Source organism: Vidua macroura, chromosome 6 (genome assembly GCF_024509145.1).
Source record: "Vidua macroura isolate BioBank_ID:100142 chromosome 6, ASM2450914v1, whole genome shotgun sequence".
In the NCBI taxonomy this organism is placed as follows: Eukaryota; Metazoa; Chordata; class Aves; order Passeriformes; family Viduidae; genus Vidua; species Vidua macroura.
This window is the reverse complement of record NC_071576.1, coordinates 34,890,760-34,912,107: the sequence shown is the minus strand read 5'-3', so window position 1 is coordinate 34,912,107 and position 21,348 is coordinate 34,890,760. Positions and strand designations below refer to the sequence as shown.

General features: G+C 38.4%; 1 protein-coding gene across 11 annotated transcripts in view; it reads right to left on the bottom strand.

The window, feature by feature from the left end:
* Positions 1-381: 381 nt before the first annotated feature.
* The window catches only part of PCNX1 (pecanex 1), an 89,414-nt gene continuing 68,447 nt past the window's right edge, over positions 382-21,348 (bottom strand). For 6 of the 11 annotated variants that reach the window (XM_053981614.1, XM_053981616.1, XM_053981619.1 and 3 more), the window contains 11 exons: positions 20,964-21,217; positions 19,754-19,984; positions 18,704-18,804; positions 17,337-17,487; positions 15,422-15,652; positions 14,773-15,047; positions 12,353-12,594; positions 10,873-11,309; positions 9,977-10,042; positions 9,364-9,504; positions 382-5,965 (listed from right to left, as the gene is read on the bottom strand). In XM_053981614.1, coding sequence (XP_053837589.1) covers positions 5,825-5,965; positions 9,364-9,504; positions 9,977-10,042; positions 10,873-11,309; positions 12,353-12,594; positions 14,773-15,047; positions 15,422-15,652; positions 17,337-17,487; positions 18,704-18,804; positions 19,754-19,984; positions 20,964-21,217 — 2,270 coding nt within the window. In that variant the 3' untranslated portion in view covers positions 382-5,824. Of the gene's footprint in view, positions 5,966-8,468; positions 8,703-9,363; positions 9,505-9,976; positions 10,043-10,872; positions 11,310-12,352; positions 12,595-14,772; positions 15,048-15,421; positions 15,653-17,336; positions 17,488-18,703; positions 18,805-19,753; positions 19,985-20,963; positions 21,218-21,348 lie in introns of all 11 variants that reach the window. The other 5 variants (XM_053981615.1, XM_053981622.1, XR_008437776.1 and 2 more) reach the window with 4 other exon arrangements.

The following is a 21,348-nucleotide window of genomic DNA, read 5'->3' as shown; positions in this document are numbered from 1 at the left end:
TAGGTAAGGTATTTCCCAGCAAAGTATGATGAATGAAAAATTACTGAGGACAAAGACAGTACAAGAGTGTTCTGGGCTTTAAAAAACATCCAAGAGAAGGGAAATCACTGACAGAGAAAATGCTTCAACAAAGACAAAACATTTTAACTGTAGAAGAGAGGGTATGTGGCACTTATTTATGCAAAAGCATGAAAACAGGGATGATGCTGGCAGTAAAACAGCAATAGGTGAGGTTATTATTTGCATAGCTACAAAAGACAATTTTTAAACAAGAGAATCCTTCATTAAAGGATGATTTGAATAAACTTAAAACAGTCCTTATAGGGAATTTGTGAGAATGACATCTTAAGAGAATGTAATCTTGCAATAAATGACAACAAGTGAAAAAAGGTTCGTTTATTTATCAGTGTTTCTCCACTGTCAATACTGTCCTTTTGCTGCAACACGTTGCAAAAAAACTCTCTGCCTTTTCCATTTTAAACAGCTACAATATTTACAGGCTGTTTCCAATAACACACGCAGACACATACACACTCACAGACACGCAGGTACATATATCCCTATCCCTGGCAAGGTAACCTTTTGCTGGTAGAGGAAATATATATTTTCATTGTCCATTAAAAACCAAAGCCATCCTCTCGTTTATGCTATATTCCCCTCTCCATTTCCTAACCAGCAGCTATTGTCAGGCTGTCAAGGGCATCTGTGTAAGAAGTTACATATCCAGCTATTTGATTGCCATCTTTCAAAGTTGTGGTCTAAGTGTACTGGGCTTATCTAGTCAAACTGTACATACCAGAAGTCATAAAAATTGCTCATATTCAGATGTTTGTGACCAAGTGATGTAGGTATACTCCCAAAATCTTTTGGGGCAGCCATCTTAATCACCTTTATAGAAATATGTATATCATGCTGGGGTGAAACAAGTCACATGCTTTACCTTCCACCAAGGTGTTATGTACCCACTTTTTTACTAAGGCACCAGGAATTACCAGTATAATTTCTGAAAGAGTCCAGCGCCACTGAATGTACTGCATTAGAATATCAAATAGCAAGCCAGACAAGAAAATAATAGATGCCTATATAATAGGTATAAAATTCCTTAATAAAATTAAGTACATAAAACCTGCGGTGGTACAACCCCAAATCCAATATAAGTTGAATAATATTGTTAATGGTAAAAAATGCAATTTATCCAGCTCTATTTCGTGAATTAAGAGTTCTTGAATTGAGAAAGGTCTTTAAAGCAGTGTCTTTGTTATCTACACTTCTAGGTTGCACGGTGGTGTGTGCATTATCAGAGAAGGTTGAATCAATCATAAGGCATCTCTTCACCCCTTGCCCAAATCCAGACAAAGCTTTATAGCCTCTTGCCAAAGGCATAGACCTGTGCCATGTCTTCATCTGTCATCTCACCAGTCATCCAGGCTTCTCAAAGAATTCTTCAGTTCCCAAAGGCATTGTGACCACGGGATGAGGAATGACTGGTGATAACTCTTGACTGGAAAACTGACATCACCACTCAAATATGCCAGATGTCCCATGCAAAGTGGCTGTAGGACCATTCAGCCTACATGGAATTACCTCAAGAAATAATCATCACCGTCATCTTCCCCAAACTCTGAAACCAGTTCACACATGCTGGATCATGAGAGAGATCCCCAGAATCCAGCACTAGTATCATCCATTTAAAGTAGCACACAAGTCTAGGTGTCATCAGTGGTGTCACATACACAGTTCTAGGTTTTTGGTTTTTTTAATCAGAACATTTTAAAAGATTTCACAGAGAAGTGAAATGAGAAAAGGTTTTAAAACATCATGTAGTATTACTAATGACATTATCTGCTTAATGGGGTTTTAAAGCCCTTTTCTGCAACTGAGTGTTTTAGGGAGAAGTCCTTACATAGGTACGCATAGATACAACCTCCAAAGAAATCCGAAAGAAAATAGATTGGTATCTACCTGGAAGCTACAACAGTAGGACTTAACTGGAATGTTCTTATGCCAAGAGAATATCACAATGCAAGAGGATAGAGTAAAAGCAAACATCTGTAAGGGTTTTCATAAAAGTCTAGAAAGATCTAAAAAATTCTGCTCTATGGTAAGGTTCGATTTCGACTGACAGGACTAATTTGAAAATACCCATCTTTTCCATCCTTACAACAGCAGAAAAATATTACACATCAAGACAAAGGCCAAGAAAATAAAACAAAAGATGAAATAATTTCCATCTAGAACAGAGCTTTCCACAGGCAGGTCTATCCTGTGGGGAGGTGTGCCCACATGGCCAAGAAGGCCAAGGTATCCTGGCCTGTGTGGCCAGCAGGACCAGGGTTGAGATCATGCCCCTGTACTCAGCACTGGTGAGGCTGCCCCTTGAGTGCTGTGTCCTGTTCTGGGCCCCCCAGTTAAGGAAGGACATTGAGATGCTCAAATGCATCCAGACAAGGGCAACAAGGCTGGTGAAGGGTCTGGAGCACAAATCCCATGAGGAGGCTAAGGGAGCTGGGGTTGTGCAGCCTGGAGAAGAGGAGGTTCAGGAGAAACCTTATCACTCTCCACAACTCCCTGAAAGGAGGGTGAAGACAGGTGGGGACTGATCTCTTCTCCCAGGTAACCAATGCCAGGACAAGAGGACTAGTCTTAAGCTGGAAGTTAAGACTTCCCCAGTCTTAAGAGGAAGTTTAGGCTGGACATTAGGAAGAAATTCTTCACAGAAAGAGTGACTGGGCATTGGAATGGGCTGCCCAGGGAAGTGGTTGAGTCACCACCCCTGGAGGCATTTAAGAAAAGACTGGATGTGGCACTTTGTACCATGGTCCAGTAGTTGGCAAGGTGGTTAGTTCGGTCATAGGTTGGACTCTGTGACCTCAAAGGTCTTTTTCAACCTAGTTAATTCTGTGTGATTCTGAGTCAGAAGAAAAACATTTCTGTCACTTGCACAGTAGAAACCAAAGATAAACTCTGTACAAACCAACATACAATCATATGAATCTTAATGAGTCCAGGAATTAACTTTAGAGTTACATTTCCAAAGCCTTATGGAAGAGTGAAATTTCAACTAGGTGGCTTCTGTTGAGCAGATCTGAATACATATGAGCGCTATGTGAACGGCTTCACAACAGATGTTAGACAAGTACCTGAAAGGAAGTGTTAACCTGTTAGCTCTGCACATTAAAATTCATCTCCTGAAGTCAGCATACCAAAAGCCTTATGTTTTATAAAAAATAGAAATATTCATTAATTCTCTTTGCCCTTAAAAAAAGTCTCTCTCTTTCCCTATCTGCTGTTTGTCAATGTAATTCCAGGCAGATACACATATGCGCTAAAATTTCCACATTAACAAGCCATTAATTCCTATCACATCTTTTACCAGCAATGGACATTGTCCTTACCTTGCCCCAAAGAGAGCAAGAGATTGTTCAGTCAGGGTTAACATACTGAAAGTTGTTTCAGTCAGCTTTAAAAAAAAACAAAGCAAAAATTTATTTTGGTTTTCAGTAATTTGTTTACCTCAAGGCTTCAGTCCAAGGGAAAAAAACCCAACCCTGTGCAAATGATATCAAATAGGGGCTTATTTTCAAACAAACTTCTCCCTTTTAAATGAAGCAATGTTCCTAGTGATAACAGAAAACCTGGAAGGTTAATTAATTAAAGGTATTAATTAATTAAAAGTATTTACCTGAAGGGAGGACATAGAATAAAACCTTCACTAAAAGGCCTTCAGTTCAAAACTTACACATTTTCTTCATTCCTGATAGCAGCATTACCAGACCACTACAGAAGTTTTGTTTTCTGTACTACATTTTCATATATGCAGGAGATTAATTCAACTACCCTATAATGTGATACATGTGATAAATAATTTTGCTGTTCCACATAGTTTCAAGGGTGGCAGATCTGTGCATTTATACCATGATTAAATGGGACTGTGTATGAATAAAGTGAATAGTAATATGCAACTTTAAGATGCACAGCATTTCAAGGACAAGTTTGCATAGTCTATGATGCAAGCAAGGTCCCAGTATCATTCACTGGGAAAGGTAACTGGAATTGAGTAGCTACCAGACACACAGACTTACCCTTTCATGGCCAGATGGCACACAGTGACTTGAGCTGGAAAACCAGTGTTTCTTAGGTAGCTGTTTCTTCCTTTTTTCTTAACCCATGTAATTTCATTCTTACATTAGTTACATAATGGACAATGTTTCTCTGATGTCAGAGAATTAATTATAATAACCTCTGTGGTATATCAGAAGTCTCATCTAATTACAACACATATAAAGAAGTGGAGGTGACTGGGAAGAAGATGGCTGCTCCCAAAAGCTAGAACTTGTATGCAAATTCCCCACAGAGTCCTATATAATTACAGGTCAGAAACAGGAAACAATCACAACAGGTACATTTCTTTCTTACGGATTAAGAAAAGTGAGTCATAGGAACTGCAAGTCAAGAACAAACCAGTTTCCCTCTCACACTCCCATGATAGTTCTGAGTTACTTGTTTCCCTGAATACACACTTTTAAAAAATACAATAAAACCTAGGATATGTAACACATGAATAATTCAACTTCACAGTTATAAATACTCAAATTACACTTACATAGAATATATAATCACAGAAAATAAAATTCAAGTCATAGAAAAGAATGAAGACTAAAGGGAAAGAAAAGGCAAGGTGGTAAAAGTGATACAAGTTTAGGGCTGTGCCTTCTATAAAAGATCATTGAAAGCAGAAATCAAGTTTTGCTGGGTTCTTTTTTTGTTTTGTTTGGAGAGTTGTTACTGTTTTTTCTTTTTAAAGTGGATAGAATAAAAAAAAAACCTTCAAGCATCTGTGAAGTAATCATGGACCTGCACCTCCCACTACAAAACTAAAACTACTGTGTTTGCCAAAGAGCCAATGAAACAACACAGCCAGCTCTGGGTGTAAAGAAGCAAAGTAGCCATGGCTAGTGAAGGGAAGACAGATGGAAAGTCATATTGAGGCCCACTTTAAAGCTAGATGTGTTGTACAGGCTTGAGGTACCACTGCCACCACAATAAAGTCTGATGCAGTACAGGGATACTCAGGTGCTTTTCTACACATTTGTTATTTTACCATTTATTGTGAAGAGGATGCAGCAAATGCACTTGTACGAAATACAGAACATAGAACCAAACCCATGGCACAGCCCTTACCATCAACATGTATATGGAGAGGGAGGGGATTAATCCCAAAGGCAATTTAAATAATGGTATTTTATATACTTATATTTATATATATAAATAAATGTTCTCAGCAATCTCAGGGTTGTTTTTAGTGCATTGCTGTAAAAAATTAGTGCAGTTCTCATTAATGTTTAGCTCATAAGGAATAAGAATCTATACATCTGTTCAGTCTCTTCTTGCCACACCTGAAACCCTTACACTGTTTCACCAAACGGAAGGTTTGTAGTCAATTTCATTAAAATAAGGTGGATGAATTCCACGCACTCTGTGACAAGACATGGCAATTTTTGGCAAAACAATTAGAAAAATATGAGGTGCTCTGATCTTAGAACTGAAAAGTTTGTTGATTTAAAGCATTACGCAATGCATAACAAAATTTATAAACAAAAGATATGTCTCAACAAATCTATCCTTCATGCAAGTGTTTCTTCAGCAGCTAACAACTTAAAAAAATTTCTTACACTTGTTTATTTGGGAAAGGGACTTAGACAAATCTGTGTTTCAAGTCCTTTCCTACAACCGGACCAAAGTTTTGTGTCCTGGGAGCTGCTTCTTCTGGACCCTTCTCTCTTCTGAATCATTGGAGAAGGGGAAGTTTCAGTCTCAAAGAGATTTACACTTCAGCCCCAAGTTCAAGGACTCCAGTTTCAACAACAGCAACATATTTATCTTCAATTTGAACCAGCAGGATGGTTTTATCTATATGCGACCGACTACTTGGATCTCTGCTGCAAGGCACCCAGCGGTGAATCACCTGGGGGAAAAAAAAAAAAAAACACAAAAACAAACCAAAGTATAATAAACTGTAAGCTCCATAGGGACAGCTGTCATATCAAAGTTGTGGCTGACAACTCGAGACCCTTACAGGACCAAAGGAGCAAAAATACAGGAGTTATATGACTTAGTTGCTCATTTTTCAATGACAGCATACCCACAGATAAGCTGCGTGTTGAAGTCTTGCTAAAGATCTGCTTCTTAAAATCACAGTTAGGTCTTTTACAACCATGAGAGCAGCCAGTCTGATTTAGATTTGAGTAGGAACAACTTGACCCAAATCAGAACCAAACAGTTCATCCAAAGTGAGTAGCAACTGACAAAAGGGCACACATGGAGATTTGGGATATTCTGATGCTCAGTTTGTAATAATCTTAAAACACCTCAGTGTTGTACAATGCAGAATCGCAGCTCACCAGGAGTCAGGGCTAAACTACTGTCTCTTGCAAGTTACAGCTCTTGCCGTGATTTTGTTACCTATGCACTGTGAATTCAAGGTTGATCTTCTAAACCAAGTTAATCAAAGATAATTTTAAATTAAAAATATTACAAAGAAGAAGGGGTTCAGAAACAGTGCTACAAATTATTGTACCATACTTCCTTGGATCTACAGAACTCCAGTACTTTGATCTGCTACTTCCAAGGATCCTGCCTGGTACTGACTGCCAGAAGGTCCCTTTTTCATACCTTGTATGTCTCTGTTCATCTGCCTCCTTAAAAACACACGTTTAACTTCTGGGTGCCCCAAAGGAACCGTAAGGATGCTCCATTAACGCAGGTATAAGTATCATCAACTTCATAGAAATAGAATTATCTCAAATTTCCCAACGGTGGGAAAACAACCCTTAATTTAAGACAAAGTAAGTCAAAAAACAAGTGAAACTAATTTTTACAAATTCCACAGCAGTGAAGTTTTCAAGAGTCCTAAAGATATAAAGGAAAAAAAATTACAGAAAACCACAATCTTCCAAGATCAAATCCAAGAGACTCACTTAATCTTCTTTATACATAGCTGGCAATTTCTCTTAACACTGGGTGAAGGACATTTAGCTTTGTCCATTCCATGAGATCGATGCTGCAGGGAGAACAGTTCAGCCAGGGAAGCACAGCACCTTTAGTTCCTCTCACACAACAGTATGATATTTAAGTGTCTGTTCAAGTCTGACTCCAAAGTGTGCTCATATAGTTTTTATACTGTTGTATGGAATGAGAAGAGGAATATCCTGTCCCCAGACACAGTAAAAAGTTTTCCAATGAAGTCCCAAGTACTACATCCCTGTTGTCCAATTTAACACTGGTACCTTTGAGATTGCTACAGGCAATACCATGACTCATTAAAAACTGTGCATATGCAAAAAGCTGTACACAGATTAAAACTTATCACTGCCATACTGCCAAACTCAGTTTTACCATCTCTTCTATAATGACTGGCATTTATTTGGTACATGTGAAATGCTGTCACTAGGTAGTCAAGAGGTGGTAATAATCTTTTGGAGGAAAAGGGTTCTTCTACACCCCAGCATCATGTATCATAGAAAGATAATGCTGGGCATACCCTCTTAAAACCTGGAAAAAGCAGCTACATTCCAAAGAGGACTGCTGAATGTAATTTCTTTGAAGAAACCTTATAATGTCTTTCTGCCTTATACACACATTGCACTGCATACTCAGTAAGATAAACTAAATTAGGAAAAAGGCTTTTTTCAGCAGCAGCAAAGTTTTAAACTACTAAGTGCTGAACTTCATACTGAGAGCAGACATAAGGTAAATTGCTTAATGAGCAGCAACTCAGCAGGTAAGAACAATTTCTGCCTATTTGCAGAAAGGACCACAGTCCTTTCACAGGATCAGAAAAGGAAGACTGTCCTAAGAGCCTTACCGATACTAGTATGTTTAACCACAGGCAGCTGAAGCAGGCAGTGGAAACCATGTCATCAAGTTAAATCCTTTCCTCCTAAATACACTCAGGATAATCTGGTGCTTTCCCCCTTTCTTGTAAGGTTAAAAGATGCTCTTCTAAAAAAAACTGCCTATATGCTGTACCAAAAATAGATGAGAAGCATTCAGAAAAACAGCTTACTCGGACCTTTAAATCCTCTTGTTTTAATCTTTCTATAGCATCAATCACTGTACATGTCAGCATGCTGCAATTCACAGAACACACTCACAAACTCCTGAAAAAAATTGTCCAGTGACACCAGGCAAGAGGACATGTTTCAATATAACCCTTTACATTCACCATCTTTACCACATTCTTGATCTGCAATAGTATGTCCAAACCCAAGATAATTGAGAACATTTACAACAGCATTCTACTCACAGGTGTTACCTACAACGTAACCTTACTGTCCTAAGAGTGGGCTGTCAACTCTGGTAGATCGCTTCCATGAATAATTGTGTTTCCAGTGCCTTTTCTTAATGTTGATGCAACAGCAAGGTAGATACAGTGTACACTGTGTTACTGGCATATCTCCATTTCTTACCTGAAGTTTGCACATATATCCACAGTGATGTGGACTTTCAAATGGCAAAATCTATCCCTAAAAGCAATTTATAAATAACGTCTCCAACTGAGGTAAGCAGTCAAAGAAATTTCTTCAAAACTGATCTATTCCAAATGAAAATGCAGTTGTATTGAATAACAGTTGTAGACCATGTCAGTAACTCTTTCGTCTATCACTGAGAGAATACTGGAGCATCTTTACAGACATCAAGATCTTAAAAAAAAAAAGTATGTCTCAGTAAAAATCAAAAGGTTTCAAAGACCACTGGGTTTTTTGCTCACAAAAGGAGCCTAACTTGGGAGATAAGTTTTCTAGCCAATGCAGTGAATTTTTATAAATTGCAGATGTAATATCCATACGGAAAAGCAATACACAATTTCAAGTCATGGGCTTTCACAAGTTTTAGGTAGAACAGATTTCCTTCTTAAAGAAAAGTAAACACCTACCACGTATCTATTATATAATAAAGAGACATTTAAAGACAATCTTATTTGGCTCTATTTTGATGAGAATAATTTAATCTTTCAATTACTTGTTAGTAAATCTGTTCAGGGATTGACAGTTTAAAGAAAGGAAAATTAATGTTGGATGAATGAGAGCAATGCCTGAGAAATCATGACAAGTTGAAAGAAGGCAAGGAAGGAGTGGTGGCTTACAACATTTGAAACATCATCCTGCATCTTCTGCACAGAGATGCAGAAATAGCTCTCTGCCTCAAATTAGGATTCTAGATCTGCTCTTCCAGCAACAGTGACTTTGAGGACAGTGACTTACCTACTACATCGATCTCTGCATTGACATATAGGCAGACTGCTGCAGAATCAAGACACTGCCTTTCTTAAGGTTAGCTTGCCAACTTCCAAGCAAAACTTACATGGCCTTCCATGCCTTCCTGAGGACTCCAGTCTTTCCAGCTGTTTCTTCCAGCTTTTAGCCGTATCACCTCATCTGGCCACTGCAGCTCTTTCCTTTTTGACACGTTGATCCCTTCCAGTACTTGACTGGGATCCATTAGCTACAAATAGGAATTGAGTTTTGACTGTTAGCTCAGCCAAAATTTAAAAGAAACAGATAAACTGTAACCTTTTGCAAAATTCCAGATAACTGACTTTAACCCACTGAAATTGATTTCTGACCAATTTCAAGGTTGGAAACTTGAGCTCCAGGCTCTCCAAGCCCAAACAGCACTGAATTTGGAAACGATGCTGTGGTTTCAGACACCAGTGAATATGGTGAGTATGCCAATTCACTGAAGCAACAGCTCTGGTTCCATTCCCCACCTCTTTCAGTTATACTAGCTCATTGCAGGGTTGGGGAGCTGGCACAACAAAAGCATTGGCAGCACACAGTCTAGTAGCAGGGAAAAGTTAAGTGGTGATGAGCTGTTACAATAGGCTCATTACTTCTTACAGAATACCTTAAGAAACTTGGGGAATTCAATGTTAGGCAGAAGTATTTATCTACTAGCATGGTTAGTTGAGACCCACCCCGTGTTTTGAAGTAAACTGGACTTTCCACAGGGCAAGCAAGAGAAAACTCCTGAAAAATTCTTCCTATTTAAGGACAGAGAGAACTCCATTATGTCCACTATCCAAGGGCACATATCCACTTTATCCTCCTCACACAAAGGATTAGTAAGCAGCTTCATAAAAGGGCCCTTGCCTGCAAACAAAAGCTATTAAGCACAGACCTGAAAAATCAATTTAATTTTGCCCACTATGATGCAATTTACTAAGGATTACTCTAAACTGAGGTGGTATCCCCAATGAAATCATGTTTATTATGATCTAACCTCTTAAAATGACTTCTTGAGGTTTCCCACAAGTATAATGCCAATGATATGTATGTGGGGCTAATAAAAGCTAAGAAAGCAAGAATACACATTCCTGGATTTTCACAAAACAAGTAAGGCTGCCATGATTAACTTAGTCAATAGTGAAATGCTTGCTGCTCAGTAAACCCTGAAGTGGATATAACCAAAGAATAAATACATATGAAAGTGAAAGCAAGTATTTTACACTTACTTTTGTGGAAAATCTACTTGGCTTCAAAGAAAAAAGCCTTCTATCCTGCAAATGAAGCTGTTTAGCTTTACCTGCTGTAAAGTATAAAAGGTAAACTAAATATGAAGTGGATCTGAGTTCCACTGACATTCTCAGAGCTGCACTAGAGCAAAACAGAAAAATAATGTAAACAAGGAACATACAGGAAGGCTGCTTGTCCAGAAAACCTTTTCTTTCCATTAATTCTCCAAACATAACTGCACAGAAACTGCATACCAGATATTCCAGAACGTGTATTTGTAATTAGCAATTTCAACAACATACAAAGGAAAAGTAATAAAAGCATGTGGAAACATAACTTGTTCTTCTAGACTATTCACCTGGATTCTGTAAATAACGTCATCCTTTTTGGCTTGCATTTGGTTTGCAGGGCTTGCACTGCCACCTGACTGAGTTTCAGCTGCATTACTCCCTCCTTCTGTCCCTAGAAAGCCCACAAGGGCATGCTGTTTACAGGCTGGGATGCTTTGGCTGGAGCTGCTAGAAGAGGGCAGTCCATGCTGCACGCTGACCCCAGTCTGGCCAGTAGGTTCCATTTGGTTCACCATAGATAGGCGGGACTGGATGGATGATGGGAGGTTACGAAGGGATATCTGACTGGTGGAAGAGCGCCGGCAAGGCACAAAGCCTGTTGTGGATGTGCGAAGAGATGAATGACGGCTGCCGTAGCAGTAGGATGAATGGCTTGCTACTGAGGCACGGGCAGGGGAATGTCTGACAAGGCTGGACTGCACAGAGTGAGAGCTGTGACTGGTGCCTAAAAGTAAAAGATACAGAATCAGGAAAGTTTGATAAAGCCTCCCCCACACAACAGATTGCCAACACACAAATGTTTTAGTGCACAGATAAACAAAATTGATTGGTCTAACCAACGCCATCTGAAATGGATGTTTTGCGGAAGGTCTCTGCTGCATCTCACATAGCAGAACATTTCAATACATTCCATTCATCTTATCTCACAATTGCATATTCTGTTCAATTCACAATCCCTATCAGACAAGTACCTTGAAAAATACTTCAGTCTTGCACTTTTTGCATTAACAATTTCCTACTTAATATTAGCACTTCAGTTTACCATACTTAAGGCAATAAGAGAGGTACAGATGCCCGTGTTTCAAAATAATACGCTTGATTACACATGCAAAATTTGGGTCAGAAAATTTGTTAGAACAAAAGCTATTTTAAAACAAGTTCAAATTTAATACACTTAAAGTTATAAACAGAGATTGCAGTTCATGAGCATTGGTGTAGTTGCTTTTCCTATACTAAATATTTGCAGATACCTCCTCAGCTGATAGATCTAATTATGTTCCTACAACTATGTACATCTGTAGTTTGTTTGTGAGTAAAGGCAATGTTTGAAAGACTTTCTCAGCTTTAGTGTTTGCTGCCTCCTTAACTACAGATCACTATGGACCCCTGAATAGATTCAGCTAGAATATTGTGCAAATAAGAGAACTTGTTTCACTGTATAAGAAATATAAACACTCCCAAAAAATGATGAGTTCAGTATTTGCTAACAACAGAAGTGAAAAGATCCAGTCTGTAGAAACCTGTTATAAAAAGTTATTTGATCTATTTTGTCAGCACAACTATACCCCTATTTATCAGATCTGTTTGGGAACCTTGTATTGCATAAAGCAGTACTGTAGTTTGAGATGAATCCAGCAGCTCTTAACACAACATAAAGTCACATCACTTTAGCTTGCTTTTTCTTTTAACTTAGGCCAAAGAGCTGAAAGGCCTGTTCTGGCTATAGGACCAAACTCGTATGAAGTTGTTTCTTTGTTTCAACTTTACCCAGAGTGGAGAGATGAGTTGGTGGATGAGCTGCAGGAAAAGTTGTGGGATGAGATGCAACAGGAGGATGCTGTACTGCTCCAGGTCCCTGCCCTGTAGTTGCATTCCCTCCTCCTTGTGACATGCTGCTCTGTGACTCATTGATAGTAGCATTGTTACTTGTGCAAGAAGCTCCACCTCCAGCATCTGAATCTTCAATATTTCCACCACTATTGCAGCCAGCTCCACAGCCTTTCCTTAGTCTGGAAACATAATGCAAGTGATACATTAAGGCACAGCTCCTAATCATTAGTATTCTAAAAAATGTTTCATGTCATGCAAAAGGATCAGCACAATCCACAGCATTTCCTAAAATCGTTAAAACTTGACTTTATTTTCTCAGAATATGCTTTGCAAATATAAACACCGCTTTCTAAGAGACTGCAATTTTTTTTTATGACAGCTATTCAATAGCATTATTTATGACAAGTCAAGTGCTCATAAAAATTAGCTTTTTAAAAATTATACCGCCTCTTGTTATAGATAGATAATGAGATGATTTGCTCTCGCAATTAAGGGATGAATATTGGGTGTATATTAAGAGAAGCTTTATTGATGTACAGTTATGTTATTGTAGTTTGTTGTTTAGATGTCCTCTGTCCTCCCTCTGTCCTCTGTTCTTCTCCAGGAAGCCCCCTTCCCCCTGCTCCTCTGTATTGTTGCCACCAGACACCCTGGGTTGTCTAGGACAAGTAGAAAGAAGGCATGTACATATACCCCTTGCATGGGGCAGTTGGGAGGAAGAGTTGACTGACAGACTTTGGGAGGGGTCAAGGTTGGCTGATGCAAGCCCCAGGGGTATGAAAGGCAAAGCATCCATCTTGAAGATGAACCAGTCACGTGGTAGGCAGCCACGGGAGGCTTCCAGCGCTGTTTTTCCTTATTTAGTCCTTTTGTACTTTTTGTTAAGGTTGAATACACCTTTTAAAATTTTTAAAGTGAGCAGTCATTTCTCACACTCTAAAGTACAATAAAGTGATGAAATTCCAACTCAAATGCTCATAGAACATCCTGGTTATTTTGGGAAAGTTTAGTAAAACTTACGCTACTTAACACACTAGTCATATATAACTATTACACTGCAAAATCTCTGTCTACACAGACTAGCAAGGAAACAATATTTACTAGATTTTTAATGTATTTGGTTTCTGTTATCTTCAGAATTGCACTCACGATTGTTTGAAGCACATACTGAACATTCAGACAGTAGGTTAGCCACCGTTTTCCAGTATACATAACCACACAGTTTTTTCATTACATTGTTTACGCTAACAAACTTCAAATGGACACAAAAACCACAGCACATTTTCTCCTCCCTTCAATTCCTACTTTTAATTTTCTTTTCTGTCACACTCAAGTACACTGAGCACCCCTTTCCAATTTTTTTGTCCCAGGACACAGAATCCTGAAGCATAAAGGTTGGATTCAAATACTGCCGTGTATCATGCTTTCACCAGTTATTCTATCAAGTTGGACAAGCTGATGGCAATAGGAGACAAACATCACAGACTGCATTAAATGTGGCATTTTTGGCACTCTGGGTGAAGCAGCATGTTCTGTTCTGATATGCTGTAGATGTCTAAGATAAATACAACCATCAGAACAGCTACAGGACTGTTCAGACCATGGCACAAGCTCCTGGAACTACTAAGAACTGGGGTGCACATTTCTGAATGCCACACAACTGCCACTGCTGCTTTTAGAGCCACAGTCATAGAGGGCCAGAAGTGCAGTAAAAGTTCTCACGGCCAATAAAACACAGCACAGCAAGAGTTTGTACTGGATTGCCCAGGGGTCACATGGGGCAACCATTACATCATTCCAGTTACTTGTTCTGGCACCAACATACAGCAATATATAACATATAATGATGTATGTTAGTAACATAAAGCACTTGTGAGATTTTGAACAACAGCTAAAGCTTGCATAACTATGGATGAGTGTGCTCTAAACCATTAATATAGGCATGCTCATGCTAAATATCTGCCAGACAGGAATCCTACCAAACAGTCCTGATTCTGTAAAGATGGTATTATAGATTGAAAAGCCATCATACTGAAAAAACACAGTACAGTACACAGTACACATGTCTCTCATTACCAGACCTAGCATTAAATCTGAAGTTGCAGTTCCTGCATCTAGACTTTGTCTTCTTTTCTCTGAGCTCTCATTTACATAGTTTGTGCTGTATTACTCAGCCTTGGAGATTAATCCTGTACCAAAGCAGTTGCCATATGTTACTGATATGCCTAAATTAACGGTCAAGATTTATTTTAATGTGATTGAATATTATAAATTATGCTGTGTTGGGCGTGTGCAACACTAGTTAATGGAATATGAGAGCATGAACACATATTATGGGAACCCCTTTCTCAGCTCACCTGTGCCATGTAGACACGATGAAGTTTCTGATGTTTCCTAAGCTGATGGCTCCCCCAAGAATGTCCTTTAGCTGTTCATGACTATCTGAATAGGAAGTAGTCAAAGGTGAGACATAGATTGGGTATCCAATTGGCTGGTCACAAGAAGAGTTGATCATGTTCCTCAGAGCTTGTTTAGCATTTTGGATACTTCCTCTTTCGGGATTACGATTACGCAGGAAGACAAGCTCCTGCTGTTGTCCTGCCCACAGGCCACGTACACACTCCTTATTGACCTGCAAAAGCCAAGAAGAGAGGCTGTGTCACAAAGTGAAACAACGAGAGCATGTGGTGACTGCTGTGTTACACCAAAGCCTTCATGGGCACATGCAGTGTTGCACTGCAGAACTGCCAGCATTCACACGCAGCTCTTTTACAGGCTGAACTTCGGGACACAGGCTGCAACAGCAAGGATAAAGAAATTTAAGAATGGGATGAGAAATTAAGTGAGAAGGAACTGATTTTCTGATACAATACTTGCACTGTATAAGAAGAACCAGCCCTATTAATAACAAAACAGTAAAGATTTCAGTCGAGGGAGCAGTTTGGTATAGTTATTAAAATACACCCCCAACTTGCTGTCACATTATGAAATGTACACAAAGCTTACCTTAATGACCCTGAAACTGAGATAGCGCTTATTGAGCATAATGATTTTATATTCATTGGTGCCATCATCCATTACGTGGCGCAGAGCAAGAAGGGACGGAGAATTGGAAAGAACTGCACTTCGCCAAGCAGGGTCCCCTTCATGTGCTATAACTAGATTTTCTTCATGAGTTGTTATAGCTTCATAAAGGACAGAAGGATCATCATATTCATCTGGAGAAGTGAAGTGATCCTGTTCCAATAATACATGTTCATTAAGGTATGGTTAACATTTCAGATGTAACTACATATAAAAATAGAACATTTCACACCTCAAACTTTTTAAATGATCAGTGCATTACACAAAGTTAGCCATCAAATTATCAAATACCTACTTTAGAACACTGTTAAAGATGACTTCTTTTACAACAGATTGGTTCTGTTTGCTTCTTTTTTCAACTTAAAACCAAAATGATTGGAAGGACCTGCCTATCACAGATTCAAGTAAATTTCTAGGTGAATTTTATACTAGATTTATATCTATTTATGATGTTGGAAGAAGCTTTTTAGTTTTAGCTTCTCTTCTTATTCATAAGCCTCCAACTGTAAAACACTTAAGTAAAGCACTGATTATTCACTGAGATTGTACTATATAAAAACAGCAATAAGAAGAAAAACAATATTTACTATTAAAAAGTTCACATTAATACTTGATGACAAACTTCTCCAGCATCAAAACAACTTATATTACTATGAAGACAACTTACATTACTGCCAGTCAAATTAAAACTGCAAAACACAACAAACAAAACACAAAACCTGCAAGTTCGGTATTGCGTAACATTACTTTCTGGGTAAAAAAGGATTTAGCTTTGGTTAATAGCTAAATTTCCACACTGACTGAAGCCTGAATATGTTGATGCACTGCAAGTGAATTAAATCATCTTTCACAGATTAACAGAATTTTTTCACTGTTAGTATGATCTGGTTTTCTCTCCCTCTTCATTCTTTGACTTCAATCAAACCCATTTTGCACAGCAACCCTTTGAGAACGCTTAGAGTGTTGTTGAAGTGGTACTTCTGCTGGTTTCAACAATGACTTGGTAATTATTCTGCTTTGCTGTATGCACTCCTATCACACACATTCTCCTAGATTCAGAGAGTTTGTGTTACATGAATAAGTTAATTCAACCACTGCCAGTTTTGGGAGACTCCAGACTGCAATGATGGCAAAAAACCAAACCTTTATTATTAATTTTTAAAATGCAACTAAGATTTGTTTATTTACTGCTTTTCAAGCAATCTATTCTTTGTAAATACCAACACTTCTGCCCCCTTACAGAGTGCTTATCGCTAAGTACATTTTTGTGTACTTGCTGAGTTAATACATGCACTGGACAGAATTTGAGATCATTCCTCTTCACCCACACTTCGCTACAAAGACAAACTCTAATTCAACTTATGGAAAAGCAACCTTCTCATTCTCACCTGAAAACTGTGATTACAACACATCAAAGTAAACAGAACAAGAAAAACAACTCCCACTGGAGGAGAGGACTATGCAGCTTTGAACGCATAACCTTTTAAACCAACTACACATGTGTAGGGAGAGAAGAGGGAAAATATCAAAGAAGCTATTCCTAAGGGAAATCTCTAGATAGGTATGAAACAGGGCTTGACACGTTCTCTGATCTACAGTTATTGTAATTTTCAAGCTCTGAGCATAAACAGCATTCCCTTTTCCTCTGTATCACCTTCCACAAAAGCTGTAATAAATCCAAGGACAAGACACAATAGTCCCTTGTTTTTAGTAGTCAATTTCTATCACAGTCCTTTTATTCTCATCCTATTTTCCCTTTCTCCCAGACACTAATTTTTAAAAGAAAAAAATGCACAAAAATAGAAAACTGGACACATCTTTCTGTGTAATCTCTCACTTGATGTAGTTTCAGTGACATCCGTATTCCAGGGACCACTACTTTCCTCAGCAATTCCATGTCAGCAAAGATCCATTCATCTCTAATTGAAGATATACGGAAGTCACCCTTAAATAGGGCATGCAGGCCATACAAGAAGGATTCCAGGTTACTGTTGAGGGGGAAAAAATGAAAACAACCCAAATATTAACAGAAGTACAAACATATCCACAGTTATCATCACTGCAAATAAACTACTGAGCTGCACAGAAAGGCACATAATTCTTCTCTACCAAGGTAAGCTACAGGATAAAAGAGGGAAAAGATGTCTGTGTAAAAAAACTTGGTGCATCAGATGTCTACCTGCAATGAACAGGTAATGAACAAGCTATACATGCAACTGACTATTTATATGAACTAAAGCAAACAAATACCATGAGGAGTGCTTGATTTTACTCTAAAGATTTTTAAAGGCAAAACTTTTTAGGGTAACACAGCAGTTAAAGAGGGTATCCAACTTCAGTTGTCCATGCTTTATTACAAAATAAAAACGTTAACTTTTCATGCTTAAAAGGCACTGTTTTCAATTACTAAGCTAACTTAAGAGTGAAGAATCAAATATGCTCTGATGAGTCTTGGAAATCCATATATACACAACCTTCAAGAGGCAATTGGCTGGTACTTAAGAGTAATTAACAGTTGCCCTGAAATTGAAGTAGAACAGGTTTTATAGTCAGCATCCAGCTGACCAATAGCTTTCACATCCAATTATGCTTCTTTTTAAGCCATCACCTTGTGATTTCCTGAATCTTATAGCTGTATTTTACATTTGTTTTCTAAAATTGAGGCTGTCAGTCTGCAAGAAAGTTGCCATATGACAACAGATTTGAGCTTAAGATTTGTACAAAACACAACTGCTTGCCACAGAGCCACCTGAACTGTGGTATCACCTAAACTGTGGTATTTACCACAATGGTCTCATCTAACATCCACCAAGACTTATCAGTTTTTCATTTTAAGAAACTTTCCTCTTTTCCCCCTTACTTCCATATAGGATATCTAGTTGGTGCAGGAAATGGAGCTTAATTTTAGAACTCAGTCAATTCTAAACTGGTTATAACTAGTCCTTACCCATACCAGAACTCCCATCTTGAATTAGTTCAATAAAACAATATGCTTAGCTGCAAGTTCGCCCTCATCTGCTCTTCTTTAGTTACATTTCATTGGCTGTTGTAATGAAGACAGGTTACATAGCAAATCTGCCCAGTTTAAGGCAAGATGACATTCATTATCTATTCCTTCTATGAAAAGATACTAATCTAAAACCTAATCTAAGAATTCAGAGGGATTTTGAGGACAGGAAACTTACAGCAACAACATTTTATTACCTAGACATATGATGTGAAGCTGTTCCCAATGCTCTCCGCCCCAGAACACACAGTCCATAACACAATGTCACTAGGGGTGAGTCTTTACTTGAATCCAGTGGCTTGTAATAACAAAAGAAAAAATAATAAATTAGGTGAATGGAATAAAGAAATGGCCACTGAAAAGGAAGATTCTGCCAGAAGGAGCAGAAAGACCCAAACATAGCTGTTCTCAAGTGTATGTATGTACCTACCACAGCAGTCACTCTTTGGAGGGAAATAATGTTCTTTGGTTGTTGTTTGTCCTTTGACCATAAGACACTAAGTCTTACCCTGTTACAATGGGCTTTAACTGATCTTTTACTTCCAAAGCAAAACTGAACCCTTAAGTTTTGGGTCCCTCATTAAACACATAAATTCCAATTATATTCCTGTCCCTTTAATCTCAATCAATTTCTGCTTATTCTCAAAGGCAACACTAATTTGACACAGTTATTTTGTAAACAGTAACAAGTCAAGGCATTCCTCTACAAACATACTAACACTCCTATTTAAAAGGTGAAAGGATTGTGGAAAGAAGAAAAGACTGAATGTAGGATGACTGTTTTCACAAGCCAACAATTCCAGTGCTCCAAGGAAATGGTATAATGTGATCACTGAGAAAGAAGGAGCGAGCCTGAGCTGGAAATAGGTATCTTGGGGTTTAGGGATTTTTGTTTTGGAGTTTTTTTAAGTTAGATATCAGTGTTCACTAATCAACCTTAAGTACAAAACATCAATTCTGCAGACATACCCTTCTGCATGTAGATAAATGTCTATGAAATGTATATGAAGATTCAACTGGTTGATTTGAGCTGGCAAATAAAATTTATTAATGAACCGGTTAAACTGCACACTACTTACAGAATCTATTAAATTCACATCTCAGAACTGGAAGATCAAAACCATTTCAATCGAAAGACTTTAATTATACGTACTTATTTTAAAATTTAGCATTAAAGCCATCTGTAAGTCAAACCAACAGGAAAAAAGTGACACCATCCTAGTGAATGGCTTTCCTCACATGCTTACCTTTTCTCTTCGAGAGCAGCAATATTCTATCCAGTTCAAATATATCATACAGAAGCTCTCTCGTGAGATCCCTGCCAGACGGTGGTCATAATCCTCATCAATATTGGGGTTAAATGTTGGGTCTACATCCACATAATTGCGGTCTGTGCACAGCCGCAGTCCCTCCTGCATTGTCTCGTTAGCTAACCATTCCTCTAGCTTGGGGGATGTTGTGACATAATAGATGATTCCCTGAAACAGTAGCAGTTAAAAATATGAGTCAATACTGCAATTTAAAAAAAATCCAGTCAATCTCAATGTTTCAACTTATTTGAATTTTTTTTTTTTTTTGTGAAAATGAACAGAACTGATACACAGTAGCATTTCTATTGCTCACAGGTACAAGAGATTTGCATAGAAAACACAATACAGGTGGCGTATAGGAGTATTTTTTAAAGACTGTCAGGAGTTCTGAAGCCTACACTGAAGGAATAAGGAAAGGAAAAAAAGGATGCGATAAGATCCTCACTGTAATTCTTGCAGAAAACACATACATAGAAATTTTTATTTACTTAACATAGAAGCTTACATACAGAATTTCTAAAGAATTCTAAATTTTAAAAAAAGCTAAAACACAAAACAGTTTAAGATCCCTGTGCTAGGGAACACCACTTGTGTGCATGTGTGAATAATTATCTTGGAAATATATTAACCTGAAAATTTTCAGCTCTCAGTAAGAGAGTAGCTTATGAAAAATCTCAATTAGTACACTGATTACCAGAAAGGATCTGAGACTACAGTTGTCTTATAACTGGAAGAGAGGGCTTGTTTCTTTTTTAAGAACCAAATATGGGTTTGGACAGCTTATGAAGACTAAAGCAGCTTGGCTTTCTCTAAAGAAACTAACTAACTAACTCTTCTCAACTCTTCTCTTACAACAGAGCTATTGTGTTTGGGTAACAGTTTAAAAGTATCTATTCCAGCTCCAGCTAGGAGGTGTCCTCTCTCTGAGCTGGAGTGCAGGGTCATTGTCCTGTTCATGTGCCAGACTACTGAGTCACCAATCAGTACAACAAACTGTCCTCCTTTGCAGAAGGTGTTCATACAGCTGCAATTAGCACCTCACCCTTTGATCCTCATGTGACAGACATTATGGGTTCAAGACATTGAGCAGTTCCCAAGTGCAGCCCAGCCGGCCTCCCCCCACAGGCTGCACTGAGCAGAACCACACCTTCACATAGTAAGTGGTGAGAATTTTCCGGAGATCAAAGACTTGAAGCATGGAAGCTGCACTGTTGTCAGTGATGCTGTAACCCTCCAGAACATACTTTGTTACAAGCACTTCCCAAGCCAGCCAACGCTGCCCAAAGGCAGCATTAAAGGAAAGCATGTGAGGAAGGTGGCCTGGTTCACAGCAACAAAAACCTTCATCTTCCTCTACACCTTCAGTGATGGCCTCTACTTCTCGTTGCTGACAGTAAGTTCCTTAGGAGAAAGCAGAGGAAAGAAGAAAGAGTTTAATGCTTTATATGACTGCTTTAATGTGAACTTGTGTTTGGAAGACTTTAAAATTCAGCCTATTTCCAATTAAATTATTTTAACACTAAGTGAACTAT